Source organism: Scatophagus argus, chromosome 3, assembly GCF_020382885.2.
Source record: "Scatophagus argus isolate fScaArg1 chromosome 3, fScaArg1.pri, whole genome shotgun sequence".
In the NCBI taxonomy this organism is placed as follows: domain Eukaryota; kingdom Metazoa; phylum Chordata; class Actinopteri; family Scatophagidae; genus Scatophagus; species Scatophagus argus.
In genome coordinates, this window is record NC_058495.1 from 2,066,217 (window position 1) to 2,093,367 (window position 27,151).

The following is a 27,151-nucleotide window of genomic DNA, read 5'->3' on the forward strand; positions in this document are numbered from 1 at the left end:
CACCAGTTTCCATGATTAATTGCTCAGTTCCCCCTTTGGTTCGGCCAACAGAAACAGTGCCGTCTTGAAGTGCCTTGTGTTTGAAAGCCGCGATGTTTACTCGTGTGTTTACTGATGACCCAGTGTGTTAAAACATTATACTAACAGATGCAAACTGACACGTACCTTTCACTCTCTGTGACTGCTAGCTTAATATTTATCTATTAACTTTTCACAGGTGCATGACATCACATCAGGTTCAGTGCCGAGCAGTGGTGGAACCCAACGAAATACATTTACTCAAGTACAGTAGTTAAATACACACCGAAGATACTTGTATTTTCATCTCATACCACTACATGAAACTGGCGCTGAGTGGAGGAAGATTTCACTGAACTGGAGACAAATGTGAGCATAACTTTAGGATGTGATGGAGACTGAGAGCGGTGGTTTTAAGACTGGGTTTGATCAGAGATGAACAATGCATTCTTACACGTTCCTAAATTCTAAGATGAAGAAATGTACAAATCCTGGCTACCATCACCTAGAAACTCATCATTCTAAAAAGGTTTGCCGTTGAGGAAAAAGATTGATTTCAGATACAGATGACAACACACGGAGAGATGGATCACTGCAAATGATGTTGCAGAAGTCCACAGGCAGGAGGAGTATACAGTTATTTACTCTAAGCAACTTAGCATCAGTCCGTATTGTTATTTCTTACCCAGACAGGAAACTGCTGAAGTTCTGCAGGTCACCGTCGTCCATCACCACATTCAGATCACTGATCGTCCTCTCAGATCCCTGACCCTCCTGCGGGACAAACACACCATCAATTACTCAGTTGAAAAAAAAAACATAAGTAGACATGCAATTAGGTGATGAGTAATAATGTGCTATCAAATGAAGCCTGTTCTTATCTGGAAAGCAGTTCCTGAAGTTTTAAGAGTGCATTTGCACCATCTGAGAATGATAAGACAGCAGAGCAAACAGGAAGAGACACGAGGAGCTGCTTATTCATGATCCAGAGAGAAAAGGAGATATAAATGAGATATAAAAGTACAGCAGTACAAACTACCCGTGCATCCTTTAGAATGATCAGAAAGTTCAATCAACACTTCTCAGACAGTTTCAACAAAAACCACGTTGTGACTCCAGCTCCTTACTGAGCACGGAGACATGAGATCCATATCAATCTGAACGTTTCATTCTCAGAAAATAAGCATGTTTCTGTTGAAATATCCCTCTAAACATTCCTCTCTATGTTAAGCACAAAGGTGTTCCATATTTGAGGAAGTGTAAATCGAAAAGGAATGCTTTCAAACGGGTTAGAACACGAACAAAACACAAAGGTTCCTGGGAGTCATGCTAGTTCACATTATGATGCAATATAAAATGTTAAGTATTAATCAAAATATAGTAAATGGTCAGAAACGAGTGCGTGTTTACACAACGACTGTTTCCAAATTACACAGTCAAATAATTGATGACTTTATCGAAACAAGTCAAAGCTTCAGAAGACAAGCTATAATTTTAATGACCATTCACGAGCCAGGCAGGAGTGATTCAATGAAACCAGCTGTTTTGGGGGGTTAGTCCAGTAAAAATGAAAAGCTGAAGACTGCTCAAACTGCATAAAGCAGGTTTACATATCACAATAACAAACAATCTCCCACAGTGATATTACAGTTGTTTTGGGGTTTACATAGACACTATTAACTAATGCGGAGGATTAACAATCATTTTTAAATGTGTCTCTAACAGGCCCAGAGGCAGGGCTGTGTGCAGAAACTCAGTACTCATTAGGTAAAGACCATAATGTCTGAGCACATTCTTAATCTTGAGACTGAAATAAGATCTGATGGTTACAGATTAAAATAATACGTTTTGGAGAACTGTATTGTATTTAAAGACCATAAAGGCATAGGTAAGGATAAAATGATCTTGTCAGTAGCGTTATTGGGCCTATGTAAAATGTCAAATTTAGGCAGTTCTCTAATCACAACTTTCACTTTGTGGGAGTGATTCTAAAATACAAAACTTTTTACTTGAACTTGAATCCGTATAGTTGGCAGAGACATAACTTCACCTAATATGTCCACACTCTGTTTATTCCCTTGGGACACTTTGGTCTGATGTCTGATTGGATGATACTTCAGACCTAACGGTGATCTGTCTTCATTCTCAGGAGGAGCTGCTGAAATCAGCGAAGTACTGAACATGGCCCTTCATTGCCCTCTGCTGGACGAACCCAGCAACAGCACCTGGTCTGAGACCAACACAGTCAACAGAGGTGCGTGCCCTTCAGTGTGTTGCACAAATGAAAAAAAAAAAACAAAAAACTTTTCTTAACCAGAAGCTGAGATTATTAATTGTGCATAAACGGTTTCAACTGATTCCAGATATTTTTATTCAACTCCCTTGCACCTTATTGCTGTCCTTGTGCTGCTGTGACTAAACAAATTTCCCCGCTGCTTGACAAATAAAGATAATTCTTTCTTTATGAAACAACACAACATTTTACTGACAATAAACATGTCAGATTTTACAAACACAGTAAACTGTAACCAATATAGGCTATTTGTGAGTTGTTGAGGGAGCAGAAAATTTGTGAAACACTTTCTGTGGCAAATTCTAAATTATTTGGGGCTTCTTATAAATAATAAATTTTATATACCAAGTTATTTGTTGTGCATGTGAATTTGCATACACAGTGGGGAGCAGGTCCCATCACAAATGACCACTTGTGTCAATGCCGGCTCAAGTACAAGCCGTCAACTTGTACTCGAATTACTCAGGAAGGATGTTAATAACAAGTCTGAATATGCACAGAGGGAACCACTTTTGGAGCTACTGAGGGGTTAGGACTGAAGAACGTCTGTCTCTTCAACGGTTTCTTGGAGCAATGACTCACCCTGACCTCAGAGAGCTGAAACTCCACCTGAAAGACCAGTTCAGAGCAGTGACCTGTCACACAGAGCTGCTGGACCAGCTTACTGCCACCTAGTAGACACACACACACAAACACACACATGTTTATGTGGGACCAATTTAAAGGGTGCTCTGTGGAGTTTTCTTGTAAACAAACAAAAGTTTTCCTCACCATAACACATTACGTGTCCTGCATTTTTTCCTAAATTTTCTGCAAAGCACTTGTTCCGAATAACTATGCTGCATGTTTAAATGCTAGCAGTCTTATTGTTCCCTGCTACACTTCCTGGTGTGTTGCCAGCTGTCAGCCTGTGGAACAGTGTGACAACAACATAATGCGATTCCTGCTGTTCTTGTGCAAAATAAAATGTGCGCCTTCTCTTGAAAACTTTACTCTGCAGCACTACTAGTGATTTTCAAATAAAGCATTCCTTAAGGTACCTTGGTACCTTAAAAATTACAAAATGAACTTTTGGACACATGGCCATAGTAATAACTTGCATGGGAAGAAGGTACTAAACTGCTGTAACAGTGTGGGTAAATAATGGGAACAACACACTGAACATATGGAGGATTATTAGAACATCGTGAACAGTTAATCTGCTGGCTAGTTTCCTGTGTCACTGATGAATCATTTCATCCATAAAACAGAGTGAATTCAGACTTTGTCAGGCCCTTACTGCTTTGCAGAGTCTTTGTGGTGCAGCTGTTCAGACTGATGCCATTTATCTGTGTCTGCCGCTTCAGATCCTCCTCCAGCTCCTCCACATCCTCCTTCAGTCTGGACAAGAGCCTCTCCTTCCCTTCTTGGCTGTGTCCACACATATACAATCTATGGGGATGGACCACATACTGTTTGTTTACTATCATGACAGTTCAGCACTTATGTTTACCGTTCCCTACTTTCCCACACAGCTCTGCATCACCCAGGTGTATCTACCCATAAGTTTAGCAGGAAAACTAGATTTTAAGATGTAAAGTTGTATGAGGTCATATGCTAGAGGTTGCAGAGTGAATGAATATAACAAAGGAAGAATATGACATTTTAAGGGGCGCCCTCGTAGCTCACCTGGTAGTACTGAGGCCGACTGCTCCTCTAATCAAATAAAGGCCATAAAAGCCCAAAATATATTATTAACAAAAGATGAATGTTGAATGAAAAATGAAACTCACATGGCGTCCTGCAGTTGACCTCCGAGGTGGAAAGTTACGTCCTTTTGGATGGCCTGCTGTTGGCCCTGCAACGCTGCAACTTCAGCCTGAAGAAGCGCGATCTGAGCCTCAAGCATCCTCACCTCCTCGGTGTCCTCCTGGCTCATCTTCTCCTCGATCACACACACACACACACGGTCTGAAACTAATTAAAAGTTTCCGTGGGTGAAGGGGACAGCATGAACACATTGTCAGACCAAGGAAGACAAACAAAACAAAACAAACTAAGCCAACAAGACAACAATCAAAAAGGGCATAAAAAAGTATACAAAATGTATGCAATGAGAGACTAAGTCGTCATTCGAAAAGCGAATGATGATGAGGTGCTGTCAGAAAAGCAAAGGCTGAAAAACCCTACAGACTGAAGTTAATATGGGAGCACCCAGCATTGACAAGGTGAAGATGTTAGTATAGTAACTACATGTTTAAAGAGAGAGAGAGAGAGAGAGAACGTTTTCCCACTGTGTTTGAACATGAACTCTCAGCCCAACCACTGACAATAACTGCCGTATAACAAGCCTTAAACTTGACTGCGTTCATTTTATTCACAGCAGAGGCTAGCTAAGATGACGACGATGACTTTAGCAAAAAAACATCACACCAGCAGGAAAGTTAGACTACTTGTCAAGTTAACTCACTGTATTCGTCTCCGCTGTGATGTCGAATTATTTAAACAAACGTTACTTTAAAGTACTACATTCACACCTTTCCTCTCCCGGTTGAATCTCGTTTCTTCACCGTGACAATCAAAACAGTTTGGAGCCTCGCGCCCTCTGGACTGTACCACTTCTCACCGAGTCGGGGGTGAGGTGGCTGTCTTCTGCGAGGAGCCAGGCGGTGTCACATCCTCTGTGGGGACAAATGCAGCCAGTGCTTACAAGTATGTATCTTAATATTAATCTTTGGCGCTTTATTATTGCTAATAAACACGAAACAAAAAACGTATCCGATCTGGAAATTATGGGAGTAGCCTATACAATTTGGTACTCCACAATTATTACTACCAAAATACATTTCTGTTTGATTAACGGTCACAATGAAACGTATGAAACGTACATTTCATAGATAAACGTACTGACAACCATTTCAGGGCTTAGAGTTAGGGTTAGTTTGTTGAATCTATAGTCATTAAGCCACAGCGGAACGTTTGGGCTCTGTCGAAACAACTGCGGAATCGAAAGGCGACAGGAGTGCAGCCCCGGACACAATTAATGGTAACACCAGCTGGATACATGTGAGGTAAACATTTGCTGGTTTTGTTCTGTTGATATAGATTAAATCTATGCTTTGATCGTAATAAGACTTACAAGTCAATTACAAGTGAATTTATTTATTATTCTGTGTGCCACCGTTTAGTTCCTCCAAAGACTGAGAGAAGGTCTTCAAGCTGAGCTGCACAGAGACGTTAAAGTCCACCAGTCGTTTGTTTCACACATTTGGTTTCCTGTTAGCGTAGCCTGTCCATACAGACAGTATGGTTGTTATCATGTGAATCCGATTGACTTGCTGGTTAAGTGAGTCCACCTAGCTGCAGCTAGTGCAGTCTAACAGCAGCGCTGCTCTGTGCTCTGCCTACATGAAGGATATTATGTTCAGTTTTTGTTGAAACAGTTAAAGAGAGGTGTCGATTCAGCTTGACTTTGACTTTTGTTGGACTTCTTTTGGCCTAAACGCCTAAAATACGAATCCGAAGCAGGTTTATTGCCAAGTAAGCTTTCACATGAAAAGGAATTTGTCTTGGTATTAAAATAATACAATAAGAGAAAAGAAAAAGAAAAAAACTACTGCACAAGTACAATGTTTAAAACAGAAGATGGAATGTGCAAAATCTCCAGTTTCTACTGCTATAAAATAAAGAAGCTGCAAATCCCCAGTGTAGTAAAATGAAGTAAAGAGAAATTAGTCTATTATTCAAACTGTCAATCAGCTGATCATTGATTATTCAAACCTTCCCAGGCACTGCTAATATACAAGTGTTCCCACTGAAACCTTGTGGTTTATCAAAGTCAGGCCTTATAAGTGGCTGATTGGAGGAGCAGCTAAACGTCTGACCCTGGCGTTTGTTGTTTGTACAGTTACAGTCAATTCGGTGCGATGCGGCGGTTGTACATTGGTGGTCTGAGTCACTCGGTCACCCAAAAGGACCTGAAGGATCGATTTGGAAAGTTTGGAGATGTGCAAGATGTGGAGCTACGGACCAGGAGGGACGAGGAGGGTGAGGAATCAAACACACGCTCTGACAGCCATGTTGATAACTGTATTTGTACGTCCACATCTTACTCACACGAGACACACTCATGATACATCAAGGTTAACATATAAAAAGGTCGCTTTAAACATGCACTGCTTTGCTTTTAACATTACCAAGTGATGGTTATGGAACTTTGACTAAATGTTGACCAGGATGGCTTATCTCTTTGCAGCAAGTATAAGTCTCTGCAGGTTGACTTTCATAGAAATGAACTGAAGCCAGTGCTGATGTTTGTCAAGATTGCCATGTAGTGAACAGAAACATGTTGGGCTTTTTTTCTAGTGTCAGTTGTTGTGGTTCCGTCAGGTGTAAATCAGTTTTTGCTGTTTATATTCTTTCACTCCATAGTTCCTACTCAGTGACCTGCATGTGTTCTGTCTCTTGCTGTTCTCCTGCAGGTATTCCTTACAAAACCTTTGGCTACATTAACATCGACATTTCGGAAGCCGACCTGAAGAAATGTAAGTGAACCATCCTGCACGAGCTGCGTGTTGCATTGGTTGATGTTTATTCTGACTGAGTGGGACACCAGCTGTCGTGCTGCAAGGACCTTTCAGTCTGAACACACTTTTTAGTCTCAGAAGAAACAGAAGGAAAAGCTGTCAGTGTGAGGAGATGTCGGTATCTTAGTTTCTCTTGTTTCAGCTGAGTGTTGGTATCTCTAAATAAAAATGATTAAACGTAATAACTTTGGTTTTTGATTGTGTCTTTCACTTTGTGTTTACCATGACTGACTTCAGAGCTTCACTATTAGATGAATGTGTTTCCTCTGCAGGTTTGACGGTGCTGAACAAGTCTAAATGGAAAGGAGGAACTCTGCAGATTGAACCAGCCAAGGAGAGTTTCTTGCACAGGTACAGTCGTGTAAAATCTACGAGAGTCTGGGACGAGAGGAAGTCATCATTTTAACCTTAAGTAGGACTAAAGTTCATTTGTGTGTCAACTTATCTGCTTATTATTTTCTCGGTAAACTGTCTTGTCTGTAAATTCTCAGAAAAAACTGTCTGTCAAATGTCTGCTAACTGTCCAAAACACAAAGACATTCATCCTCATATTGAACCACACACACAGAGCAGATTCTATTTTTTGCTTGACTAAAATGTTAAATAAATTATCAGGATAGTTAATTTCCATCTGTGATTTTGAACATTTGTATTAAATGGACTAGTGGATGTGTGGCAAAGTCAAACACTCCCGTTTGAGATCAGCACCAAAGCCTTAACATCAGGCCTTTGTGCCAATATCTGTTTGTAACTTTATTGGCAAAGCTAAAAAACCTGTTTCTCAATTTGCAAAATGATAGAAGGACAGGAAGTATGATGTAACTATAGGTGCTTTAAATTGAAAATGTTTTTGCTTTATGTTCAGATTCCAGTTAGTCTTGAGAGAAAAGTGTTTCTTTGCAGCCACACAGAGTATTTTAAGTAGAACAACGGTCAACCACTTGTTCCACACACTGATAATCTGAGATGACAGATTCTCCCTGATCACAGTGGGTGATGAGTTTGTGGTATTTATGTGTCAGGCTGGCTGAGGAGCAGCAGGCAGCAGCAGAGCAGTGCGTCCAGCAGCCAGCGACTGAGGACAAGAGACAGAAGATGTTGGACTCCCTGAGCAGTGCCGGTGTGGACAACTTCACCATGAAGGCAGCAGTGCCGGGGACTGAAGTACCAGGACACAAGGTCTCATCGTCTGCCGCTTTCGGTGTTTTAATTAGGATGAGTGGACATACTGATACCACTTTCCGTATTTGAAAGTAAAAAAATTAAGACAATTTCTATGAACAAAACAATATTTTTTTACTGTGAACATGTAACATAGTCAAACATTTTGAGACTTTGTAGCAGTGACACTATTCCTAAATAACTTCACACTTATCTTTATTTTATTTCTGCACTGACATTTCTACATGTGCAGAAGGACGCTGCCTTGACAAGAGTGTGGAGGCCCCCTACTGTTTGTTTACCATAAAATCTCAAGTAACAACCATGCTCAGCAAGAACAGATTAAGGTCTTCGCTAATACATGGCAGCTAAAACACACAGGGTGAAATAACGTATGGAGCTCACATGAGGACTTCAGTATAATGTGCATTTCCACAGCACTAACTCCATAAGCACGACAACAGAGCAGAGCTTCTCTCATCGCTCTGCTGTTCCATTCCAGTTTCTCCACTTTTCTCAACTCATGTTAAGCTTCCGTCAGTGGCGAATGAGACTCAGCTCTGATGTACTGATTAGATTAGATTAGATTAGATTAGATTCAACTTTATTGTCATTACACATGTACAAGTACAACGCAACGAAACGCAGTGTGGCATCTAACCAGAAGTGCAATAAGCAGTACGTGCCAGGTATACAGTAATTTACAGTATGTACAGGTGTCTATGCTACAGATATACTATAAACATGATATACAGGTAGTTGTCATAATATACTGATGGAAGTAGAGCTATGGAAATGTGCATTTATCAAGACAACAAATCGACATGCAGGAACCTTTGAGTTTGCTGTAACTGTTGAAATTAGGAGTGAAAGGCCTGGTTAGCCTCTACTGAAGTACAGTAATGTGACACAGCATCACGTGTGAGGATGGAGGTGTTGACTATCCTCTCTGTGCTTCGGTTTCAGGACTGGGTGGTCAGTAAATTTGGAAGAGTCCTCCCCGTCCTACAACTCAGATATAAGAAAGGCAGCAGAGCTCGAACCATGAAGTATGACCCGTCCAAATACAGCCACAACATCCGCAGGCTGGACCATACCGACAAAGAACAGCTCACACCTGTCACGCAGCTCACCTGGGAGGTACAGGGAGGGGATGATGACATCAGCAAGAAGAGGCGGGGAGAGTTCCCTCCATATGAGCCATCAAGACCCAAGAAGAGTCGCACAGACATGGTCAGCTCCTGTAATACCATGTGGACAAGCAGGTAAAGATCTGAGATCTCATTTATAGCAAAACAGAAACAGAGCGGCCTATGCCACTTTCCACTCATAAGTTGTGATCTATAAAAACAGACTTAAGGGGAAAATACACATACCTAAACTGCGTGCATACTGTGTAAACTCTGGCGTGTGTGTAAACATTTTGACACCACAGATGGTGAGGCGGTAAACTGAATAATTGAATCACTATATGCTGTTCTTCTCTTGGATTTAGGCAAGCCGTCAACCCTGTCAGTCACACTGAGGCTCATCAGTTCACTAACGGATGTGAACAGTCAACCAACCACACACTCGCTCAGAGGCGGAGGCCAGTAATGCACAGTGATGTCGATTCAGAGGAGGAAATCCAGCGAATGGTGGCAGCGCAGAGCACCTCTCATGCTGCACTGCGGCAGGAAATGGACGAGGACAACCTGGAAGTGGTTGGACTTGACTATATGGTGAAGTCCCGGCAGCAGAAAGGTAACGGACATGTTTAAAAGTTACAATTTGTTGAACTGAATTTAGGACCTCAGGATGTGTCCAATAACCACAAAAACTATTTTCAATACTCTGTAAAAATATGACAGTCTTGTTTTTCCTTTGGATTTCAGGCTGTCCGGGTGATGAAGAACAGAATGACTACGACTCAGCAGACACAGATGAACTGTTCGCCGCCAGGAAACCTCCTGCACCACAGGAGGGACCTACCCTGCCCAGTGCAGGACACCTCTCAGGAAACAATACAGACAGGAAGAGAAAGACAAGGAAAAAGAATAAATCTGTAGAGGATGAGGACAGTTCATCAGATGATGAAGATCACTACACCTCCAGAAAAACCTGCTCCACACAGCAGAAAGGGAATTCCAATAAACAGGGTGCAAAGGTGGCAAACCTCCCTGTTGTAAAACCCCCTCTCTCAGAATCAGATAGTGATGATGAGTATGAAGATGAGGAGGAATTAGAATCAGATGATTACAGTTCAGATTCCAATTATGAATCCATGTTTTCCAATGTCACCCATCTGGAGATCTCCCTGGCTGATCTGCAGAAGCTAGCTGAAGAATCCCAGCAGACATCCAAAACTACAACTCCCAGTGTCATCAGTACCTCTTCTGAACGAGAAAGTAACCTGTCATCCAGCTGCACTGAGCGGCATGCTCCCAAGAAAGGCACCATGCCGGAGGAGATTCTTGCATCCCTCTTGGAGGAGGACAGCAGTGAGGATGAACAGAGGAAGAAGAAAAAGAAAAGGAAAATTGTCATGTCAACACCACTGCCAGCCTTCCAAGGGACAAGAGCACTGAAAGAGGGATCAGAAACAGAGGAGTGTCAGAAGAGACAGAAAGAGGAGGATGAAAAACAGAAGCTGGACAGCAAAAGCAGTAGGAATCTGATCAGGCAGAAACACGTAGAAACAGAGGAGAAGACTTCAGAGAGCAGTGAGGAAGAAGAAGAAGAAGAAGGAGAGGTGGGGGTAGAGGAAAGGGAAGAGAAGAAGAACATGGCTGCTCCAAGAGTTTTAAAGGTGGCTCAGACTAAAGCTGTAGTAAACACTGAGAAAGCTGAGAGTGGTTCTACCTCCGGAAGTGATGACGATGATGAGGAGGAGGAGGAGGAGGAGAGGATGAATGTCAATAAGACTGTTCTTACAGCTAAACATGCAGCAATGGCTATACTTTCACCCTCCAGCTCCTCCACTGAAGAAGTGAGTGACGAGCAAGAGCTCATTTCTGCCAGAGATGCCGTGAAAGCCTCACCTTCGCCTGCTCTTCACAGCAACTCGTCCTCTGGCGAGGAGGAGGAGGAGGAGGAAAAGAAGGCTCCTCCACAGGTGTCATTAGGAGCTAAAGAAGAAGAGGAGCGACAGAAAAAGGCCAACATGAGGAGACTGGCTGCTGTCCAACAGAGACAGAAAGAGGCTGAAGAACAGAAGAAGCTGATCCAGGGAGCTCTCGCCAAGCTGGTGGGTGCACAGTGTGTTCACATTAGATCAGATTAGGCCTCAGGGTGTTTTAAAGTCATCTTGGGATAAGAAGGAAACAATTAAACTTTTCAAAGTCAATAACTAACTAAATGGAGGAAAAACAAGCTTAAAAGTTAATTAATCAAACAGAAAGTCTTGACTTTGGAAACAAATTAAGTTTAGAAAACAAAAGTGCCCTCTTGATTGCCTCTGTGCTAAATAAGACATGACAAAGTGCCTTTTAGGCTGCCCTTCCAGTGGAGAAAATATGATGCAATGCCATGTCGGCTGCCCTGCAAGCTGCAACCATGACTTGGCCTGTGGTGCCTCTAAATAGTTAAATTATTATTAATAATTCCCTGTGTGTTTTTATTATAGAGGCATCTGTATCACTTAAGGGTTTGTAATTGATTCAGCTTAAATGCATCACAACATTCTGAGTACTGGTGCCCCACCACAGACATCTGGTGCCCTTTTGAGCGTTTTTTGCCCCTGTACGTCAGACAACCTGAGTCCACCACTGGGGTGTTTGTTAGCAGTCAGTAATGGATTCACTCATCCAGGACATACAAAGCAATGTTAGAATTCGTTTGGAGTTTTGTTGAACACAGAATATTAACCTCCTTTAGGATGCTCCGGCAGCAGGAGCAGGGAAACACATCGTGTTCGGCTCTGACGATGATGAGGATGATGCTGACGATGAAGATAAGCAACATGCAACCTCAATAGTCACGACATCAAAGAAGATACTGTTCCCGGACAACCAGTCAGAGGATGAGGACACAGGCAATGAAGCATCAGCCAATGAGAACAACACAAGAAAAGAAAAGGTGAGTGAACTGATCAGTTACTGTTACTGATCAGAGAGACCTGGGACAGGTGAGGTGATATTTAGTTTGTTTAGATCCTCCTTGTGAATTTATGTAAATGCATGTGCAGGGTCTATAAAGAGTGTTCACCCCTGAGATGTTTCCCCTTTTATTGCTCATAAAAATGGAATCACAGTCAATATAATTTGTTTTTTTCTGACAACAAAGCCAAATTATATTGACTGTGATTCAATTTACAAAAGCAATTGGACTCCAGTAAAAAGGTCTTCCCTGTGAACATGCGGTTTTGCTTAACCACTGTATTTGATAACAAGCTGCTTCATCGTGTTCATGATGTTACTTGAGTCTAAGCATTTGAAATTGGTACATATGTACACGATAATGAAGTGTGTTCTGGTTCCTGGTGTGTCAGGTGCATATGAAGCCATCAGTCCCTCAGTTGTTCAGCGGCAGTGACGAAGAGGAGGATGGTGATGAAGAGGAGGATGGCAGAAGGTTTGACATCAGGCCTCAGTTTGAAGGTCGAGCAGGACAGAAGGTGAGAGCAGGAGCTGACGCAGAGCTGCTCCATATGTTTCTGTTAGATGCAAAGTCAGAGGATCCCCAAGTCATCAGGTTTTTTCTTGGTGCACTATACATGTCAGAACCACCCATTGTGTCAAAACACCTTTTTGTGGAGCTCAGCGCTGTGATTGGACATCTGCCTCTGATGTTGTTTGTTTGTTGTTCAGCTGATGGAGCTGCAGTCTCGCTTTGGGACGGACGAACGTTTCCGAATGGACTCTCGGTTCTTGGAGAAAAACGAGGGCAATGAGGAGGAGCCAGGTGAGGCCGTGGGTGGAAGTACCCTTCAGTCATTGTCTGTAGAAAAGCGTACAGCAGTGAAGAAAGGATGACTAGTTTGTCCATCTGTCACATCAATTAATTTTTATTCACTGTTATCTTAGTTTTGGTGTACTGTGGTGTACAGGTTGTTGTGCTTTTGTACTTCCCTCCTAAATTCACGCTTATCATTGAGTGAGATGATGCCAAACGCTGTGGTATGATGGAGATAGATGGCAAACAGGGAGCACAGCCGTGTAAAACGAAGGAGTATAATATGCATCCCTAAGTAGCAACAGTGCTGCTGGCTGCATTTTGTCCTGCTGGATGTTTTTAAGTCATTTCACTGAAGTGAAACCCCTGAGCATCTCTTCCTGTTGATTGTGATTCAGAGAAAAAGAGGAGCTTGACAGAAGAAGATGAGGCTCTGGAGGACGAGAAGAAGAAGAACCTGTCTATCCTCCACAGCGTCCTCGGCGGCATCCAACAAACCTGCAGCAGCAAGACGGCCAGCAAGGCTAAGACCTTCAGGTCAGCCACGTGCACACTCACATGCATGCATGATCTGCAATATTGCCTGCCTGAACTGCAATATTTAATTTTGAACAGGACTTAAATTAAAAAAAGCAAAATGTCTGTCTGCAGAGACGTCTCAGCGCTGCATTATGACCCCAGCAGAGAGGAACACGCTGCGTTTGAGACCAAAACCAGTGAAACCAAGGAAAGGTACTACTGTAGAAACTATCAGCACCAACAGTGACTGTATTAAACAGATACGATATCAGCAAGACACGACAGATCCACACCAAAGGGCAGTCGTGGATCAGCGGTTAGGGTGTCGGACCCGTAACCGGTGGATCGCTGGTTCGATTCCCCGCACCGGTGTCCATGGCTGAGGTACCCTTGAGCAAGGTACCTAACCCCCACTGCTCCCCGGGCGCTGCACGCGGTCGCCCACTGCCCCGGGTTTGCTGTGTGTGTGTGCACGTCACTTGGGTGGGTTAAATGCAGAGAACAAATTTCGTTGGAGTGAGTTCCCTCCAATGACAAGATATGTCACTTTCCTTTCCTTTCCTTTCCTTCCACTCAGGAGATGTAAATCTGCAACCAGAGGGTTGAAAAGAGCTCTTAAAAGTATAGTTTCATTTTTAAATAGGTTTAGTCATGTCCTAAAACACCTTAAATTTGCAAAAAATATTTTTTGTCTTTGTAATTATGGTATATTTTATACAGATTAAATCAACCCATAAAATGTCAGTTCCGTTCATTCTCAAATCTAAACACAATAAAGTGTCTAAAAAAAGTAAGGGGTTCTACGTACTTTGCAAGCCACTGTACATACAGAACAGGATGGGGCTCAGGGTGGAACCCTGTGGCACACCGCTCACGAATGATGATGAAATGCGGTCATTAATAGTGACAGAAACAGAGAACTTTTCTTCATTTCATGAGGACAGTCCACTGAGCATCAGTACTGGTGTCTTGGGTACATTATAAATGAACATTAACCATTAAAAACAAATATTATATATAGTGTGTCAGAATCAGGTTAATTTAAATCTTCACATAGAAAGCCCACTGAAGTTCTCATCCAGTCAAAATATAGTTAATCTGTCTTGTGTTCGCAAGATCACCTCTACTTGTACCTGTCATGTGATCTGTCATCTTCACAGCAAGTCGGTCAGGAGGAAGAAGAGAGAAGAGGCTCAGAAGCTTCCCGAAGTATCTAAGGACATTTACTATGATGTGTCTGGTGACCTGAAGGCCGTGTTTGGACAGACGAAAGATGAGAACGCTGAGGGAGAAGAGAAGATGAACTGGGACCAGGAGGAGGAAGAGGAGGGAGGAGAGAAGGAAGACCAGCCAGTCCCACTGTCATCTCTCCTCTCATCTGATCCCAGCACGGAGAAAGAGACATCGTCTGGGTTTAAGTTCTCCTTCTTTGGAGACGACGCAGAAACAGGAAGTACAGAGACAGGTGGGTTATATCATTTATCTCAGGCTGACACAGAGAAGATTTGTTTTCCCAATCATTAAATCTGTGTCTCTGCCAACAGAGTACAAAGCAGAGAGCATCCAGGCATCCAAGGTGTCATGGCAACAAGACCCACGTTTCCATGACAGCAGCACAGATGACGATGAGGAAGAGCGGGAGGAAGATGTGGAGCAAAGCAGTGCTGCAGCTCAAACCACAGAGTGAGAAAGCTGAACGTTAGATCCTGCCAACTGTCTCCTGTGTGTTTTTAAAGCCTGAGGTAGACTGTGTGACATGTTTGACCGCATCCAAAAGTTAGCTGAACAACGGATTCATCATTAGTCTGAGAGTATTTTAATCACTTTCATTGTTTTGTCTGTAGAATTGTTTAAAGTTATGCTTTGTCAAAGCCAAAGATTTAGAATTATTAATGACAAAGAAAAGAAGCAAATACTGACTTTAGAAAGTAGAATCAGTGAATGTTTGACGCATTCTTTACTTGAAAAATTACAGTTAATTATCAAAATAGTTCCCTATTACTTCTTCATGACTTGATGAATAGGTTGATTGAATGTTCATCTGAGGATGGGACATGACGAATTGGCAAGCGTTCTGTCCTCAAACGTATTCGTTCTGTAACACTTGGCTGTCATGTGAAGTGGGAGAAAAGAGGATGTGTGAAGCCTGAGGAGAGCTCAAACTCCAACTAACTCACACCTCCACACACCTGACAGATCACTGTGTTAAAGCACGGTTATCAATTTGTCTGTCTCACAAGTTACAAACCTTGTCACAAAGTATGTTTGAAGTTAACTGAGGCCTTAACACTTAGGCTGTTGACCTGTGATTGCATGGTTACAGAGCAGGACAAGATTTCTGCAATGCATTTCAGTTGAAATGTGTGGATGTGTGAGTGTTAATGTTACTGTTCGCAGAGAGGCCACGCCTTCAAAGACGGATCTGTTCTTCTTCTTCTACCCTGGTGACAGCAGACTGACAGGTAGGATGAAGATCACAAAAAACACAGCAGCTTCAATCCTCAAATGTGTTGTTTTGGTCCTGTCTGTGTTGTTTAAATGTTTGTTTCCAGAGAAGTGAATTCATTGAAATGATGCAGTATTTTTTTTTAAAAAAAGTTGATGATGTTTGTGTGTGTGTGTGTGTGAGAGAGAGAGAGATAACTAAGCCCTCTCTTTCCTCCGTCAGATGGTCCCAGGTTGTTCTGTCGGTCTTCTCACCTGGAGGAGCAGAGGGAACAGTGGGAGGAGAGGAGGAACGTACTCAGACAGGTGCAAAACACTCACCATGTTCACCTCATTGTGCAGCAGGGAAACACTCTGAGACAGATAGTTTAGAGTTCCAAATCTATGTATTAATTCTGTAAACTTTCGGCACATTTCATGCATATCATATCATATTATATTATTGGGACATCGCTGTTAACCAAGGGAAATAAGCCAACACTGATTAATAAAAGTGGATCTTTCCTTTTGACAATGAATTATTTTCATCATGTACGTAATTCACTTCGTGTAAGCCGTGACGGTGATACACACTCCTCTCTTCTATGTCTAGCCGTGAGGTTCTCTCGAGGTTCTGAGTAACTAAAGTGTTTTGTTTTGTTTTTTTTAAACTGTACTCCATGTGGATCACAAAACCATGTATATATGTCCCATATGGTCTAGTGTTTAGGATTCCTGGTTTTCACCCAGGCGGCCCAGGTTCAACTCCCGGTGTGGGAATTAATATTTGGGGGCAGCCGTGGCCTAGAGGTTGGAGAAGCAGCTTGTGATCGGAAGGTTGCTGGTTCGATTCCCCCACCAGACGGACAGTAACTTAAATTAAAAAAATAAAACAACTCACAGCACTTTTTGTCCAGAATAAAACACACCAGCCCCTTTAACTTGTATGTATTTACGGGCCAGCGTCTCCAACATAGTAGTGACATGGATGTGTGATCCAGCAACCAGGGAGGCATCCTAGTTATTATATTTATGTGTGACCTATAGTCTGGACAGGAAGTGAAGAGACAGACTTGCTGGAATTACTGTCGCTGCTTTGCATGTCAGTTTCTCATTTGGTCTTTTGGGTCAAGTCATCAAGTCAGCCAGGGTTGATCAGGCCTCCGCTTAAGTCCAAGTAGCACATGTAGTGTTTCTTGATCCACAGCCATCTTGATGCCTTTGCAGATTCTTCTTCACCTGTACAAATGTTATACACATGCACAGGTTCTTCCATGCATTCACAAGTCTGAACTTTTTTTTACACATTTGCAACAAGTTGTCTTCTGTTTGGCTTGAACATGTTAACAGAAGGCTTTAATATTTAAACTAAACTTATTTAATATTCACCCTGAATGAAGGCATGAACTGAAAAGGGACGTTTTAGACAAGAGATTTTTACTTTGTTGTCTGTTTCCGCAGGAGTACCGCAAGAAACACAAGGATGCCAGGAGGAAGCTGAAGTCCTCTCAGAAGAGCTGAGGATTTTGGGACATGAACTCATGAAGTTTGCATTCACTTGTCTGGATTTGAGAATCAGAGTATTGTATTTATTTTTTATTTTGAGAACGATTGACAGATTTTTTTTTTTTTTGTTAGTCAGGGCTTCCTGTTGAAACAGCACCTGGTTTGGTTTTCCTGTTAGTTTCCTTGGAAACTAACTATGTGCTGCAAATGAACTTCCGGACAAGCAGTAACAGGCAGTCATGGCTTCAGGGAATCAAATCAGTTCTTAGAAAAATCAATAAATAAACAGACTTGAACAGCCTATTTGTAGTTTTTCGGTTATTATTATCAGTCAGTATTGTCATGTCATGTCACTTCATGTCATCTATACTATATAGGCAAAAATAATGGGCCACCTGACTATTACGCCAGCAGGGACTTTAATGATGCATTCTAAATGCATAGACAGCTTTGCAGCTATAACAGCTTCCTTCTCTTCTGGGAAGGCTTTCCATAAGATTTTGGAGTGTTTCTGTAGGAATTATTGCCCATTGATGCAGTAGAGCATTTGTGAGGTCAGGCACCGATGTTGGGTGAAAAGGCCTGGCTTGCAGTCTTCATTCCAAGTTCTTCCACACCAAACTCATCCAACCATGTCTTTATGGGCTTTGCTTTGTGCACTGGGACTGTCATGTTCCTTGTCTGTGAAGTGTTTGATTTTTTCCCTCATGTTTCATGTCTTGTCTTCCTGTTTTGTTTTGTGATCACTCACCTCTGTCTGTGTTCCAGGTTCCTGTCTGCCCTGCCCCCTCCCCGTCTGTGTGCACCTGATCCCTGATTGTTTCTCCCGTATCTGTCTCTTATCACTCCCCATTGGTCCTGCATATAGACCCTCTTGTGTCTTGTCTCGTTGCTAGTTTGTCGTTGTTCATAGCTTCATGTACCAGCATTCTTCATAATCATAGTCATAGTTTCTTTGTGCTTGATCCCTGCCTGTTGTTTGACTTCATCTTTTGCCTTACGATTTGGATACCTTTGCCTGGTTGACTGTTTCACTGTGTACCGACCTCTGCCTGGAATAAACCTCGTCTACCGCTCCACCGAATCAAGTTGTGCATTTGAGTCCTCCTTACACCTAGCCAGGTTCCTGACAGAGAATCTTTTATGTGTTTTGTATGTTCACTATCTTTCAGTGTTGTTTGTAACGTGTACATGCAGTGTGATTGTACAAAAAATATCAGTCTTTACTTGCTGAATACACAGAGAACCTGTCATTTGCCTGTATTTTCTTATTTTCTTATTACTTTCCTGTGTTCAGGACGCTTGTGAAGTCTCAAAGACAAACGGGAGACTCTGGTCACTTATGGCTAGGTGGGAACAACTAACATTTCAGGGAAATGGGTGCACGGAAAAGGTCACAAAGAAGAAGCAGAAACTGTTTCCTCTTCCCGGCCATGGATTAGAAAAGTTGCGTGAACAATGCGACCAAACAGAAAGTTTGGAAGAAAACCTCGCAGTTTGAGTGTTTTAAGTATCGTAAACTTTTTTTCTGCATGAGTAGTCCTTACACTTTTTGTACTTTGCAAGTCCTACATGTAAATGTAAGCATCCCACAAATGAGTCACCTGTATACCATTTATGACCTTAAAACACTGATGTTTTACCTGAAATTTTGGGGGGAAATTCAGACCATTAGCAGCAGGTCAAATAATGATTTATTTATTTGTAGTACAGTACAATGTCAGATACAGTGTTCTTCAGAGATGTGCCCTCAGGTCACATAACTTGAAACCGAGTTACACTCAAGTCACAAATGTGATGATTTTGGACTGCACTTGAAAATAGCGCTCTTCAAAAATTACAATCAGTGATGGAAAAGCTTCTTATTTTATTTGATAGCTGAGCTTGCATGTGGCAAATTTTCATTAAAAAGGCATTGCATTTGGTGAACAGTCCATTCTGAGTTTTTCAGCACCGTAAAATCCAAGTCCAGGACAGTGTGACAGGTGTTTTCAGTCCAACAACACCATTGGTTACTGACCCAGCCCAAGCTCTCTAAGAAGACGAGGAAAAACTCCCCAAAAATCCTGAGCATTTCCCAGGATATTGGGAAGAAACCTCGGAAGAGGCAATTCAAAGAGTGATCCCCTCTACACGGACGGCTGGGGGTTACACAGGACCTCCAGATGGGGAAAAAGTCCAACATCAGTATTGTAGAGATAAAAAATTTCCTTTGTGTTGTCCTTTTTTTCTGTCCAGGTTTCTTCAGGTTTCCAGTTACTGTGGGTGGAAAGATCTCACAGGGCGCACAGCTGACAGTAGTGAGGTGGGCTCCAAGGTATGCCCTGTAGCTGGAAGAGAGAGAGAGAGAGAGTCAACAGGATCCAGAGCAAAGAATGGACTTACAGGACTACGTCATGCCATGTGATAATCAACAGTGCTGTTAGTGTGTCCTGCACTGAGATTATGGATGATTGTGGATGCTGTGCTTATATGAGCGCAAAACGCATCCGTAGGTCCTCCAGGGTGATTCGCACCCGAGGGTCTCTGTCCAGACACATATGCAGCAAGATCTTGACCTCTGGAAAACGAGAGAAATGGAGATGAAAGGTTTTAGTGGGAAGTGATCCAGTGGAAAAAAACTCAAAAAAATCTGGTGTTGTCAGTGTGTTTCTCACTTGTGGACAGTGCACTGTTGAACTGGATGCGCTTGCTCACGAACTTCTCGGTGGTAAAGTGCTCGTGACCTCTCAGCAACGAATAGAACAGCGCACCAAGCTGCCAGACAGTGGTGGGACGGGCCGTATATTTCCGACATTCAAACCACTCCGGAGGGAAGTATGCAGGGGTGCCTAGTGCACACATCAACAGAGCAATGGAGGGAAAAGACAGAAAGGGATGATGAGGACCTTTGTTTAAACATGAAAATCATTATTTCAGAGATTGGCAAATGACTGAAGAGCACAAGCCAGATATCATACCACAAAAAGTACTGTGAGGCATCTCAGTGGATAAGCTGCCACAGCCGAAGTCGATTATACGAACTGTGGGTACTCCGTTGTTCAGCTGAACCAGGACGTTTTGCAACTTGATGTCCCGGTGAAAGACACCCTTCGAGTGCATGTCGATGGCTGCGTCCACCAGCTGTCTCATGATCATCTGAGAGAGACAGAATTGGAAGAGAATGTCAGGAAAAAAAGATCTCTTGACCAACACAACAATGAAAAATATGGCAGTAATGTATCATAAGATCTCTATGCATTTTATTTATGAACTCTGATCTTCCTGTAAGGGCCCAGTTAAACAAACATCTAATGAATAAACATCCATCCATCCATCCATCTTCTTCCGCTTTATCCGGGACCGGGTCGCGGGGGCAGCAGCTTGAGCAGGGATACCCAGACTTCCCTCTCCCCAGACACTTCCTCCAGCTCTTCCGGGTGGACCCCAAGGCATTCCCAGGCCAGCTGAGTGACATAGTCCCTCCAGCGTGTCCTGGGTCTTCCTCGGGGCCTCCTCCCGGTGGGGCATGCCCGGAACACCTCCCCGGGAAGGCGTCCAGGGGGCATTCGGAACAAATGCCCGAGCCACCTCAACTGGCTCCTTTCGATGTGGAGGAGCAGCGGCTCTACTCCGAGCTCCTCCCGGGTGACAGAGCTCCTCACCCTATCTCTAAGGGAGCGCCCCGCCACCCTGCGGAGAAAGCTCATTTCAGCCGCTTGTATCCGAGATCTCGTTCTTTCGGTCATGACCCAAAGTTCATGACCATAGGTGAGGGTAGGAACGTAGATTGACTGGTAAATTGAGAGCTTCACCTTGCGGCTCAGCTCTCTCTTCACCACGACGGGCCGGTACAACGACCCCATTACTGCTGTCGCTGCACCAATCCGCCTGTCAATCTCACGCTCCCATCTTCCCTCACTCGTGAACAAGACCCCGAGATACTTAAACTCCTCCACTTGAGGCAGGAACTCTCCTCCAACCTGAAGGGGACAGACCACCTTTTTCCGGTCGAGAACCATGGCCTCGGATTTAGAGGTGCTGATTCTCATCCCAGCTGCTTCGCACTCGGCTGCGAACCTCCCCAGCGCACGCTGAAGGTCCTGGCCTGAAGAAGCCAACAGGACAACATCATCCGCAAAAAGCAGAGATGAAATCCTGTGGTTCCCAAACCAGACACCCTCCGGCCCCTGGCTGCGCCTAGAAATCCTGTCCATAAAAATAATGAACAGGACCGGTGACAAAGGGCAGCCCTGCCGGAGGCCAGTATGCACTGGGAACAGGTCCGACTTACTGCCGGCAATGCGGACCAAGCTCCTGCTCCGAGAGTACAGAGACCGCACAGCCCTTAGCAAAGGACCCCGGACCCCATACTCCCAGAGCACCTCCCACAGGATGCCACGGGGAACACGGTCGAATGCCTTCTCCAAGTCCACAAAACACATGTGGACCGGTTGGGCAAACTCCCATGAACCCTCAAGCACCCTGCGGAGGGTATAGAGCTGGTCCAGTGTTCCACGACCAGGACGAAAACCGCATTGTTCCTCTTGGATCCGAGGTTCGACTATCGGCCGGATTCTCCTCTCCAGTACCCTGGCATAGACTTTCCCGGGGAGGCTGAGGAGTGTGATCCCTCTATAATTGGAGCACACCCTCCGGTCCCCCTTCTTAAAAAGTGGGACCACCACCCCAGTCTGCCAGTCCAAGGGCACTGTCCCTGACTGCCATGCGATGTTGCAGAGTCGTGTCAGCCAAGACAGCCCCACAACATCCAGAGCCTTAAGGTACCCAGGACGAATCTCATCCACACCCGGAGCTCTGCCACCGAGGAGCTTCCCAACTACCTCAGTGACTTCAGCTTGGGCAATGTATGGACCCGCCTCAAGGTCCTCAGCCTCTGCTTCCATAACGGAAGACACGTCAGCAGGATTGAGGAGGTCCTCGAAGTATTCCTTCCACCTTCCGACAATATCCCCAGTCGAAGTCAGCAGCTCCCCACTTCCACTGTAAACAGTATTAGCAGGGCACTGCTTCCCCCTCCTGAGGCGCCGGATGGTTTGCCAGAATTTCCTCGAGGCCGACCAATAGTCCTCCTCCATGGCCTCCCCAAACTCTTCCCAGACCCGAGTTTTTGCTTCCGCAACCGCTCGGGCTGTCGCACGCTTGGCCCTCCGATACCCGTCAGCTGCCTCAGGAGTCCCACAAGCCAACCATGCTCGATAGGACTCCTTCTTCAGCCTGACGGCATCCCTTACTTCCGGTGTCCACCACCGGGTTCGGGGATTGCCGCCACGACAGGCACCAGAGACCTTACGGCCACAGCTCCGAGCAGCAGCTTCCACAATGGAGGTGGAAAACATGGTCCACTCGGACTCAATGTCCCCAGCCTCCCTCGGAATCTGGTCAAAGTTCTCCCGGAGGTGTGAGTTGAAAACCCCTCTGACGGAGGGTTCCGCCAGACGTTCCCAGCAGACCCTCACAACACGTTTGGGTCTGCCAAGTCTGTCCGGCTTCCTCCTCCACCAGCGGATCCAACTCACCACCAGGTGGTGATCGGTGGACAGCTCAGCCCCTCTCTTCACCCGAGTGTCCAAGACATATGGCCGAAGGCCAGATGACACAACCACAAAGTCGATCATTGACCTCCGGCCCAGGGTGTCCTGGTGCCATGTGCACCGATGGACATCCTTATGCCTGAACATAGTGTTCGTTATGGACAAACTGTGACTAGCACAGAAGTCCAACAACAGAACACCACTCGGATTCAGATCAGGGAGGCCGTTCCTCCCAATCACGCCCCTCCAGGTATCACTGTCGTCACCCACGTGGGCATTGAAGTCCCCCAGTAGAACTATGGCGTCCCCGGTCGGAGCACATTCCAGTACCCTTCCCAGGGACTCCAAGAAAGCCGGGTACTCTGCACTGCCGTTTGGCCCATAGGCCGAAACAACAGTGAGAGACCTATCCCCAACCTGAAGGCGTAGGGAAACGACTCTCTCGTTCACCGGGGAGAACTCCAACACATGGCGGCTAAGCTGGGGGGCTATGAGCAAGCCCACACCAGCTCGCCGCCTCACACCATGGGCAACTCCAGAGTAGAAGAGAGTCCAGCCTCTCTCCAGGAGTTGGGTTCCAGAGCCCAGGCTGTGCGTGGAAGTGAGCCCGACTATCTCTAGCCGGTACCGCTCAATTTCCTGCACAAGCTCGGGCTCTTTCCCCCCCAGTGAGGTGACATTCCATGTCCCCATAGCTAGAGTTTTTGTCCGGGGTTTGGGTCGCTGGGATCCCCGTCCACAGCTGCCGCCCAAACCACATTGCACCGGCCCCTTCTGAACCCTCTCGCGGGTGGTGGGCCTACGAGAGAGCGGGCCCACGTCGCTTCTTCGGGCTGTACCCGACCGGGTCCCGTGGGCGGAGACCCGGCCACCAGACGCTCGCCTGCGAGCCCCAACCCCAGGCCTGGCTCCAGGGTGAGGCCCCGGTAACGCCAATCCGGGCGACGTACACGTCCTTGCTGTTTTTTCTTTCATCTGGGGCTTCTGAACCGCTCTTTGTCTGACCTGTCACCTAGAACCTGTTTGCCTTGGGAGACCCTACCAGGGGCTTAAGCCCCCGACAACATAGCCCCTAGGATCACTCAGGTACTCAAACCCCTCCACCACGTTAAGGTGGCGGTTCAAGGAGGAGTAATGAATAAACAATTAAATAAAATGTTTAGTCAGAAATCATTTCATTTGAATGGAATCACTGAAATCAGTGGATTGCTGCTCTTCTAGGGTTTAAACCAAATCAAACGAGCTGAAGGCAGGTGTGCCGAAAAAAATGCTTCAGTGGACACTCATGACGTTTTATCAAGTCTGGAGTTTGGCAGCACACACACACACACACACCATAGAAATATTCTCCATCCAGCTTCCATACCTTTGCCTCATGTTCATCCAGGTATCCTCCGCGAGATTTTAGGTAGCTGCAGAGGTCCATGCAGCATGTTGGTCTTTCCATCACCAGTATTAATTCCTCGTCCAGGTGGTACCAGTCCAGAAGGGACACAACAGTGGATCGTCCAATGGATCCTGGTAGATCTGCGGCTTTCAGCATGAGTGCCACCTCCAGAATGACGTTAAACACCTTTCCGTTGCATTTCTAAAGAAAAAACAAATGCTTACATACCAATGACTTGTAATAAATTCCAACACAGAATGTTTCAGACACAGAGACAAAACGTGCAGCTAATTCACAGTGTAGCAAAGACACATTTAAAGTTCACATTTTCTTTTAAGTACGACAGCTGGTGTTCATCATCAGATCAAATTACTTACAACTTTTTCTTTTTTCACAGTCCTCATGGGAATGTGCTTGATGGCAACCTGCAAGACAGAAATTCAAATAATTTGGTTTGTGTGTAAACCCACCATGACATCACCCATTGGTTCGCAGAGCGCTATCTTAGTTAGCCAAAGAGAACTGACCAATTACACATGTAGGTGAAAAACAATGATGCACACTCAACAAAGCTGCTCCACGTAGGAAACAAAGTCAAATGTAAATTGTGTGATGCACCTCTTAAGTTTGGTTAAAAGCATCTCCTGTGTTTCATGTAATTTTGCATTTTACCCAGAAATGAATTTGTTTAAATTAGCAGTTAGTGGATGTCTGGATAGTGAAAGCAGATTTAACCAAAACCCAGGCATCATGACACGAAACTATGCTTTATCGTCTATTTCAGGTAAACGGGACTACAACTTATATACTGAGCATGTTGTATTGACCTGAAACTTGAGACCATCAAGTCATGAAGTAATACAATAATTCATCAAGTAAGGAGCATGGTCCTTCTCTTGTAAGATTACATACAGATGGACTTTTTTCATCAAGTGGAGTGTGTCCCTGCTGCACTGACTCCATGTTTTAGACTGGGAAACTCTGGTCACCACGCACAGTACACCATCTATAGCTGATACATCCTGAGGATCGGTGAATGTTGCAGTGTGTGTGAGCGTGCGTTTGTAAGACTTACCCCTCGACAGTCTGAGTTACGGAAGCCAGCGTGCACTGAGCCGAAGCCTCCCTGGCCGATCGGACCCAACTCGCAGTACTTGTTCACGAAATCAGCTGAAAAACATTTTCTTCTGAATTACTTACTTATTTTTTGATACTTCTCACATGAATACTTTTACACCTATTCTTGTTCAGTCATTTTGTTTCCCACTGTCTGCTTACCTCTGCTTGTGTTTAGCGAGGAGGACATCTCATAGATTCTCTCCTCCTCGGATGAGGCGCTGCTTGTGTTGTGGCTGATGTCACCTCCGCTCTTGTTCACATTTGCTGCTGGTGGAGAGGAGGATTCAGTATCGCTGGATATAGTGATCCAGGACACTTCATCGCTTTTCTTTTTAGGTGCCTCATTATGATCGCTGGCCTTTCTCTTGTCCCTCTCCACTATGGGCTCCTCCACAACTATCATACTGGGGTCAGAGATGGTGCCGTTTTGGATGCTACACCTTCTCTTCTTTTCAGGTGGTCTGGCATCTACGCTGATCTTTCTCTTTCCCCTCTGACTGATTCTGTCTTTTACTGAGACATCGCCGTGTTCTGAAGGGTCAGTGAGGTTACTGCACCGCATTCTTTTTTCGGCATCTGCCTGCATGTTGTTCTCTAAGATGAGAAAAAGTCTGTTTTGACTGCACGCAGTGCATTTTAAAAATAAAGCAGCAACTTAAATATGCACTATGATGGTCATGTACTCAACATAAGAATCACAGAATAAACTTGATTTGGGATGGACGTGACAGATCACATCTGCACTGGCCAGAAAGGAAATAAGCATATTATGGATTCAATTAAGACTTCAGCCCAAGTCACCTACTTTGTGCAAAATGTTGTTTGGAGTAAAGCTGCTACTTGGACAGATAGATGAATTTAAAGATCTCATGTCTGAGAAGGGTTGTACTTTGAACAAAACCTAAAGAAACCTTATACTGAAACTTTTCTGAGAAGTAAGCTTACAAGGTTTTGCCTAAAATGACGCTGGTTTCACACTGGACTACAAAGAAGAATTGGGTCCACAATCCCGATTTTAAACTTCCATCAGTTAGTCACAGCACAGGACCACATTAAAGATTAGTTTGCAGGCTTTGAAAAACACACAAGAAGACTACGAGCTGTAACCGGACACACTTTGCACCTACCTGAATCTGTTCCGGAGGTCAGAGTCATCAAATGTTTTGTGAACTCAGAAGAAATAATCGAATTTGTCGAAGTTTCAGCCGAGTTTTACCGTCAACACCTGCAGATAACCTGAAGAGTGTGTACCGATACCGAGCGAATCTCAGATCTGTTGGAGAGCACGCTGTTCTGTTCAGAATGTGATGACGCATCAAAGTCGGATCAAAGGTAAAGAACCAAGAGTGTGCAAACTAGCATTCTAAAGTTCCATCACACAAGATTTTTTTTTTTTTTTAACTATTTGACTATATATTTTCATATATATTTTTCAGAGGTCAGGTAACTAATTTAGTCCCACACAGACTGTGCCATCTTTCTCCCCCCTACCACAGTAATGATTAACCTCACTTACCTGCTGTTATCCACCACACTCACTGGTCCTCTCATGATGACAGACATTTCATATTTAAAGTGTGCCTCTTTGTTTTTTCTGCAAGGGGGATAAATGAAATACTATTTTCTGATTGTTTCATGTATTTGTGTTCTACAGCACAAACAAACACGCCCACAACTCCACACCATCATGGAAGAAGGCACCACATTGCTGTCCAAACAGACACACAGACCTGCAGCTCTCTATACATCCATG

At 44.3% G+C, this 27,151-nt stretch overlaps 3 protein-coding genes across 9 annotated transcripts in view; 1 reads left to right on the forward strand and 2 right to left on the reverse strand.

Moving 5' to 3' along the window:
- Positions 1–4,982, reverse strand: part of LOC124054570 (centromere protein P) — a 100,763-nt gene extending 95,781 nt beyond the window's left edge. The window contains exons 1-5 of one of the 5 annotated variants that reach the window (XM_046380761.1): positions 4,828–4,982; positions 4,084–4,261; positions 3,591–3,742; positions 2,894–2,982; positions 704–792 (exon numbers count right to left, since the gene is read on the reverse strand). In XM_046380761.1, the coding sequence (XP_046236717.1) occupies positions 704–792; positions 2,894–2,982; positions 3,591–3,742; positions 4,084–4,229 (476 nt within the window). In that variant the 5' untranslated portion in view covers positions 4,230–4,261; positions 4,828–4,982. Of the gene's footprint in view, positions 1–703; positions 793–2,893; positions 2,983–3,590; positions 3,743–4,083; positions 4,268–4,760 lie in introns of all 5 variants that reach the window. The other 4 variants (XM_046380769.1, XM_046380752.1, XM_046380777.1 and 1 more) reach the window with 4 other exon arrangements.
- Positions 4,983–6,198: 1,216 nt separating this feature from the next.
- nol8 (nucleolar protein 8) lies at positions 6,199–17,661 on the forward strand. Its single transcript, XM_046380695.1, has 17 exons — positions 6,199–6,337; positions 6,772–6,834; positions 7,149–7,227; positions 7,899–8,055; positions 9,004–9,302; positions 9,533–9,780; positions 9,912–11,263; positions 11,893–12,093; positions 12,506–12,631; positions 12,825–12,918; positions 13,308–13,446; positions 13,561–13,641; positions 14,589–14,893; positions 14,973–15,111; positions 15,826–15,890; positions 16,097–16,179; positions 17,314–17,661. Exons 1-17 carry the CDS (start codon positions 6,217–6,219, stop codon positions 17,371–17,373), a joined length of 3,612 nt encoding a protein of 1,203 aa, XP_046236651.1. The 5' UTR covers positions 6,199–6,216; the 3' UTR covers positions 17,374–17,661.
- Positions 17,662–18,141: 480 nt separating this feature from the next.
- LOC124054595 (serine/threonine-protein kinase pim-2-like) lies at positions 18,142–26,682 on the reverse strand. Of its 3 annotated transcripts, none has more exons than XM_046380796.1 (9): positions 26,526–26,682; positions 25,558–25,992; positions 25,355–25,449; positions 24,657–24,704; positions 24,259–24,480; positions 20,322–20,496; positions 20,016–20,189; positions 19,875–19,918; positions 18,142–19,688 (listed from the first exon to the last, which is right to left on the reverse strand). In XM_046380796.1, the coding sequence occupies exons 1-9, from the start codon at positions 26,551–26,553 to the stop codon at positions 19,635–19,637; spliced, it is 1,275 nt and encodes a 424-aa protein (XP_046236752.1). In that variant the 5' UTR covers positions 26,554–26,682; the 3' UTR covers positions 18,142–19,634. The 3 variants fall into 3 exon arrangements, 2 of the variants coding, with proteins under 2 accessions (XP_046236752.1, XP_046236746.1); XM_046380790.1 differs by having other exon boundaries at positions 20,319–20,496; XR_006842421.1 differs by lacking the exon at positions 18,142–19,688 and having other exon boundaries at positions 19,813–19,918; positions 20,383–20,496.
- Positions 26,683–27,151: the final 469 nt, after the last annotated feature.

Excerpts from the sequence above, each read along its gene's own strand:
- nol8 (XM_046380695.1), top strand. The coding sequence starts at position 6,217 with ATGCGGCGGTTGTACATTGGTGGTCTGAGTCACTCGGTCACCCAAAAG. Across the intron at positions 7,228-7,898 it reads AAGGAGAGTTTCTTGCACAG|GCTGGCTGAGGAGCAGCAGG; the intron begins GTACAGTCGTGT and ends TTTATGTGTCAG. Across the intron at positions 9,781-9,911 it reads GAAGTCCCGGCAGCAGAAAG|GCTGTCCGGGTGATGAAGAA; the intron begins GTAACGGACATG and ends TTTGGATTTCAG.
- LOC124054595 (XM_046380790.1), bottom strand. The coding sequence starts at position 26,553 with ATGACTCTGACCTCCGGAACAGATTCAG. Across the intron at positions 19,919-20,015 it reads CAACAGTGCACTGTCCACAA|AGGTCAAGATCTTGCTGCAT; the intron begins GTGAGAAACACA and ends CTCGTTTTCCAG. Across the intron at positions 19,689-19,874 it reads GTCTGGACAGAGACCCTCGG|CTACAGGGCATACCTTGGAG; the intron begins GTGCGAATCACC and ends TCTCTCTTCCAG.